The sequence below is a fragment of the Panthera uncia genome, chromosome D1 (assembly GCF_023721935.1).
Source record: "Panthera uncia isolate 11264 chromosome D1, Puncia_PCG_1.0, whole genome shotgun sequence".
Classification (NCBI taxonomy): Eukaryota; Metazoa; Chordata; class Mammalia; order Carnivora; family Felidae; genus Panthera; species Panthera uncia.
Window position 1 is genome coordinate 51,587,502 of NC_064808.1, and position 6,911 is coordinate 51,594,412.

The window sequence follows — 6,911 nt, forward strand, 5'->3', positions numbered from 1 at the left end:
TGCTAGATATTTGAGAAAGTGAAACTTTAGGCCATGTTTTCAGTTACTCATTATATTCAGACAGAATCTTGTGTGACCAGAAAATAATAGAAAACTAAAGCTTTGTAGTAATATTTAGATGGTATAGTACTAACAATGCATAAATAAAAGCATTCTAAACATAACCCAGAATTTGCAAAGTGATGTCTTCCTAAAGCCTTCAGAGAAAGATGTAAAATAATGGTTGAAGAACGGCATGCACTTTTCAGGGCTAGAAAGATTAGTTCTAGAGGAATTGGGATATTGTTTGAAAATACTGTGAGGTTTGGGGAGCGAGAGTATGCAGCAAACTCTAGCGATATGCAGCATCAACAGAACTCATGCTCAGAGGTGGGGAGTTTCAGTGAAACCTATACCATCAGGTTCTACAGCTTTGGTGAGCCAGGGATTAATCAGATCTTTCCCTACCTTCAGAGCAGTTTATATCTACTTACAGAAGAAAAATCTAGACACAAAGAAAGGCTTTCAGTCTAAAAAAGGGTTAGTTCATATGATAAACTCAGGTCACCGGGAATTTCACAACCCCATAAACTGAGTGTTCTACCTTGTGATGAAGGCATCTTTTAGGCTCATTGATACTGATGAGTTAGTGCTCAAAGGCCATCTCAGAGGACAAAGTGCTAGAGAGTACAGACACGTACACTCCTGCACACATACACACTCACACCCATGTTACATAAATTATACCTGTATTTATTTTTCTATATATCAACCCAGATTGGAAACCTTGAGGTTCACTGATGCCTTCAGTAGAAATCCAAAACTACAGATTTCATCCTACTTTTCTTTTTTTTGGTACTTATAATTTCCACCCAAGCTGAGGAAATACATGCTCATCATCTCTAACATGCATTAAATATTTTATAGGGTTCATATAAGAATGAAACTAGATGTTGAATGAAATTTTATTCTTACATTTATTCAGTAAAATTGTATTTCTTATATACAAGGGTCAGAACCATATGAGGCATTGGAAATATGAAGATGAATTACTCAACATTTTTCTATATCATATTTATAGCCACCAAGTAGATATCTGTACTAGGGAGTTTTACTTCATAAATTAAACATTAGAATAAATGGATTTTATGGCTGTTTTTTTCCACCTAGACCATCCTTCAAAATTCCTTATGTCAGTGAATGCTACACTAAGTCAATGAAACCAGTAAAAGATAGTGCAAGTCACTATTTAGTGTCATATATATATATGACAAAAAGTTAAGTGACACTAAGTGGTAAATATTAAGTTATTAGACATCCAGTGTAATCCCCCAAACTATAGATACATTTTAAAATGATATGGTTTGAACTGTACACACTACTATAGATTGCAAAGAATAACACAGAGCCCAAAAGGAAACCTCAATTAAGTCACCCTGGGGAAGATACCAAGAAATTTCTGAGCCTAATCCTATAGAATGAAGATTCCACCCATAAAGGAATCAGAGACAGAGGCTCCAGGTAGAGGGTATATCACAATGAGTGTGAGACGTAAAAGTAACAGAGATGGAGATATCTCTTGAAGAGATTAATGTCTTAAAAGCAAGAAAAAAAATGTCCAATTGGAAAAATCCTGACTTCTGGCACTATACAGATTATTGATCATCTTTGAAATTAATGGGCAGTGCAACGTTAATAGTGAAAACCCCACACAATTTTGTGTGTGACAGATGACCGAGTCTCCATGAGAAAAATTTATTCCAAAATCTGAACACATTAATATAATGAAGTTGCTACTTTTTTCCCTCATAAATTCTGACACTATAGTTCATCAACCAAACACAATGCGAACATACCAGGTTTATATCAAAGCATGATGTGAACATGCATTACCCAAGAGTTAGGATATAGAATGAGAGAGAGGGTCGAAATCTACATCTCATACTGTTATATCATTAGGCCATTGTCCTGCATCTCCCTTACATAGTTGTTGTGACCAGCCTGCTGACTTTTACATTTAAATTTTTTATTTATTTTATTATTATGATTGTTATAATAAAGTTATAAAACTTGCTATTTAAAATATTATTTTGCTTATTTATAAGGTCTTACCACAAAACAAGCAAGTAAGCTCACTGCTAATCATTCCACATTTACTTCATTTGTCTTCAGTTCAAATTTCTCTATTGGAATGTAATGTATTTAATAAATATATTATATATGCCCCCATAGAAGGCTGTGTGAAATACTATGGGGGGAAAGAAGAAATTATGATTACATTTTGATACATAAATTAAAAATCTCAATCTGCACTTAATGCTTAATTCATGATCACTCGGTAAAGAACTTTAGGATGATGAAGTGTGATCATAAATGATAGTAAATAAATGAAAGATTTAGTTTCATATACATTAGTATGATAATATATTAGACTGAATTTCTTATGTAGTAGCAAAAAGGCCATTTGATGTTTGTAAACAAAGGGCAAATATTAATATTTAATTTGATTTTAAGAAATGTCTGTCTTAGTGACTGAGGGCTGATTGAGCTTCAAAAATGTATTCATAACTTTTGTCTGTCATGTGTGGAATAGATATGATTATCTCTGTGTGTTTCAATTAATTTTGTATCTGAAACAAGTGAAAATTTTATTTTATTTATTTTTTTAATGTTTATTTATTTTTGAGACAGAGAGAGACAGAGCATGAACGGGGGAGGGGCAGAGAGAGAGGAAGACACAGATTTGGAAGCAAGCTCCAGGCTCTGAACCATCAGCCCAGAGCCCGACGCAGGGCTCGAACTCATGGACTGTGAGATCGTGACCTGAGCTGAAGTCGGACGCTCAACCGACTGAGCCACCCAGGCGCCCCAAAAAAACAAGTGAAAATTTTAAAATAGGAGTCAGAGCCTTACTTTCTTGAATGCAAAACTGTAATTTTATATTCCTGTGCACAATGAACTTGAGAAAACATAGACTTTAATCAACAATGTTTTTTTCACTGTTTTGTGGTTGTTTTTGTTTGAAATCAAGTAAGATAGTGAGAAATCAAAATGGATCCTTAGAGTGAAAAAATCTTGGACAACCGATCTCTAATCTGTTTGGTTTTCACCCCATACACAATAGGATTGAGCAAAGGAGGGACAAGCAGATAAAGGTTGGACAGAAGAATATGAATGTAGGGTGGAATGTGGAACCCGAACCTGTGTGTAAAGAAGGAGAAGAAACCTAGGAGATAAAACTCAAGGAAGACACAAATATGGGCAATGCATGTGTTAAAGGCTTTGAGCCTAGATTCTCTCTGAGGCAGATTGAAGACAGTTATAAATATTCGGATATAGGAGAGTATGATAACGATTATGTCAAATCCAAGTATAATGAAAGCCACAAACAGACCATAGATCTTGTTGATTTGAATATCTTCTGCTGCCAACTTCACGACGGCCATGTGCTCACAGTATGAATGGGAGACCACAGCGGTCCAGTAGTGTTTCAGCCGACATTTGATGAGGATGAGACATGGAGCTGAAAAGATGACTGCTCTGAATGTCACTGCAACCCCAATCTGAGTGAGGAATTGGTGGCTAAAGATGATTGCATGTCTCAGGGGATCACAGATGGCCACATAACGGTCCAGGGCCATGGCCAGCAGAATTCCTGATTCGATACACTGGAAGGTGTGGATGAGCCACATCTGAAAGAGACAGGCATCGAAATATATGTCTGGTAAATGGAACCAGAATATTCCTAGCATTTTGGGTAGGATGCAGGTACTGAGAGCAATGTCTGTTGCTCCAAGCATTGCCAGGAAGAGGTACATGGGCTCATGGAGGCTGCGTTCCGATTTGATGATGACCAGGAGCAGGGAATTCCCAAACAGAGCAGTGATGTACATGGCACAGAAAGGAATTCCAATCCAGAACTGCACAGATTCCAAGCCAGGGATCCCGACCAGTGTCAGCACTGAGGGCATGAAGACTGTGCCATTGAGCTTGAGCATGTTGGTTTTAGAGACTCTTGGTTTAGAGCTTCTGATTCAAAGTGCCAGTAGGCATTGAGTGTCTGTCTGCTGTTTTCTCTTCTCACTTGCATTCATACAATCAGAGGCTGAGTGTGGTTTCAATGGCAGTTTGTCAGACATAGTCATTTTTTGATGGGACAATTAAATGCGTCCAGGAATGCAGACACAGGCTCCCTAGATGAATTATCTTGGATAGGATTGGGGAATTTAACTGATGCTCTATGTTAAACTTCTTTCTTGTTTTTTTTACCAAAGAAGTTTAAAATCTTTCAGTCAGGCAGTTAGAAGTAAAATAACAACAATAACAATAATGAAACACTCACTCTTGAGGAGCTATTCTCTCTCTTATGCAAACAAGAAGTCATGAAGTGGGGACTTTGACCTCAGGAAGCAATGATCTGCCTGTGGCAATGCCACATGACAAGCTGTAGTGTAAAATTATGCATATGGAGCATGTAGAAGAGATTATAATGGTGTATTTACAATCTGCCTTTATCCCGAAGTTGGAATCTAAGGAAATTTTCTGAAAAAATGTAGATAAAATTTGATATTTTAGAGATAAATAATTCAAATAAAAATAAAATTTACCATGACAAAGAATAAATAAGACAAACTTAAGTTAGACTAAAGTGTTTTACAAGATTTGCTCATTGGAAAATTTATTTCTCATTTGAAAATTGAACTAGGGATATTTTTTTCTGATTGAATAAGAGCCCCAAATCAAATATTTCTCTGATTATTTCATCAAGAAGTTTTTCTATTATTAAAATAACATTTCCATTTTCATATGTATATAGGAAAACTGATCTTAATATTAGTTTATTAAAATAAATCAGGAAGTATCAAAACCATTGAACATCTATACTTCAAATATACTATGCAATAGTAAATAAGTAATTATATTTTTTCAGTGGGATTCAGGTTATGATATTATTTCTAATAAAAAATAACGAATTTTGGCACCTGGGTGGCTCAGTCAGTTAAGTGTCTGACTTGGCTCAGGTCACGATCTCACGGTTCATGGGTTCTAGTTCGTGTCAGGCTCTGTGCTGACAGCTCAGAGCCTGGAACCTGCTTCAGATTCTGTGTCTCCCACTCTCTGTGCCCCCCCCCAAACTCACGCTCTGTCTCTCTGTGTCTCAAAAATAAACACCAAAAAAATTTTTTTAAATAACCAGTTTTAGCATATTTCTAATGAGCCACCTTTGGGAACTATTACCCAGCTAGACTCCCTGTACTCTGCCATCATTCTGCTCTAAAAGTGGCAGAACATGTTTTAAATTTGACGTGTGCAGGCAATTCCCCTATTTAAGCGTTAGTGTAATTTTTTTAAAGTTTATTTGCCTCTCACATACTGAAAGTAGGCACAATATTAATATGGAATTAAGTTAATTTCAACATCTTTTTATTGAATGCCTTTTACGAAGATGGAGTTCTGTGCCAAGATCAGGACGGCCAAACAACAAAGGTACAGAACTCACTTGTATCAGAACATGAGACTGAACTTGTTTGACTATCTTGGGGTTCTGTTTTCACACTGGGATATTTGGCCCTATGGTTCAACTATACCCCTGCATCCAGTTCCTGGGTTTCTAACCTCTTGCTTAATGATAAAAAATCACTTTATAGATATTTGCAATAGCTATTCCTGGCCATTCCTCTAAATAATTTAATTCTTCTCTAAGAGCCTCTACTCCAAGGGGTCCACCGAGGCAAGATGTAGATATATAGACATTTTGACAAAATTTATTCTCTCATTTGCTGAATTTCAATGAAAATACAATGCTAAGTCTTAACTTATATTCCTTTGGAAGGTACAAAAAATGTGTATATATATGCAAAAGCTAGGTGGTCTCCTTCAAGATTATCTCTGTATTGAAAAATCAATTTAATTGAAAACCCCACTTGTGTGCTGCTCTAAGCATTTGCTTAGGTGATTACTAGGTAATCCAGGATTGAGAGAACTCCTTAGTCACTGATATGTGGTCATTCAATCAGTTTAGATCTCAGATATGTCCAGAATCTACAGACAGGAACCACTTGTAAACTCTCTGGACTGATCTAATTATTCTGTTCCTGACATTTGGTATTCCTCTTACTCACCCTTACTTTCCTAATCCTGACTATTCAATTCCCACCTCATCACACACACACACACACACACACACACACACACACCCCATTATCTAGAATATTTGTTCAATCAGGCACATTTTAATTATAAGTATATGATGTACTGATTTTTTTTTCTCTCTGAAGTGAGAAGAAGAACTTAGTTTCCAAGGAAACCGTCTTCTCGCCAGTCCATCTTTACTTTTTCACACTTACTGAGCCTTTTGGTGTCTCCGTCAGCTGTGACACAGCACAGTTGGGCTATGACCACAACATACAAGAGTCAACAGTACCTGAAGGAGGCTTTGCTCTGAGGATGACTTAATGCCAAAGGGAAAGCTGATTTCTCCTCTGATGGGGATTTATTGCACCCCAGCATCCTAGAATCTTATGTTTGGGAAGTACTCTATAAAGCTTCACAATTGATTATATGATTCCTCATGGAACATTTGTTTTTGACCACTTGGCCTCTTAGTGCACTATTAGTTCTACCAAAAGGTGAATGTCTAAGGAGTTAGTTTATATTTTTATAAAATTACTTAGAGAGATAGATATATTAAATGACTATTTCTCCTACTATCTTCTTGAAGCCTGCAATCCCACCCAGTGTGATGTTTACTTTTTACTCAATTTGGGTGAACAGAGATTTTCTTCCTTCAACAGGCTTGTGCAAAATTATTTTGGGGGCATCATGGAAACCCCATTGTAAATGAAACCAAAATTCCATCCACCACAGTACTCCCTCAGTCCTTTAAGGGCTATAAATTCAAAAGCTTTGTGTATTTGTTTGCTTAAAATCAC

At 36.5% G+C, this 6,911-nt stretch overlaps 1 protein-coding gene across 1 annotated transcript; it reads right to left on the minus strand.

Annotated features, from left to right (window-relative positions):
* Positions 1-2,974: 2,974 nt before the first annotated feature.
* On the minus strand, positions 2,975-4,231 carry LOC125936908 (olfactory receptor 52A5-like). The gene has a single exon (XM_049651291.1). The coding sequence runs from the start codon at positions 3,975-3,977 to the stop codon at positions 3,039-3,041; it is 939 nt and encodes a 312-aa protein (XP_049507248.1). The 5' UTR covers positions 3,978-4,231; the 3' UTR covers positions 2,975-3,038.
* Between the last annotated feature and the right edge of the window lie 2,680 nt (positions 4,232-6,911).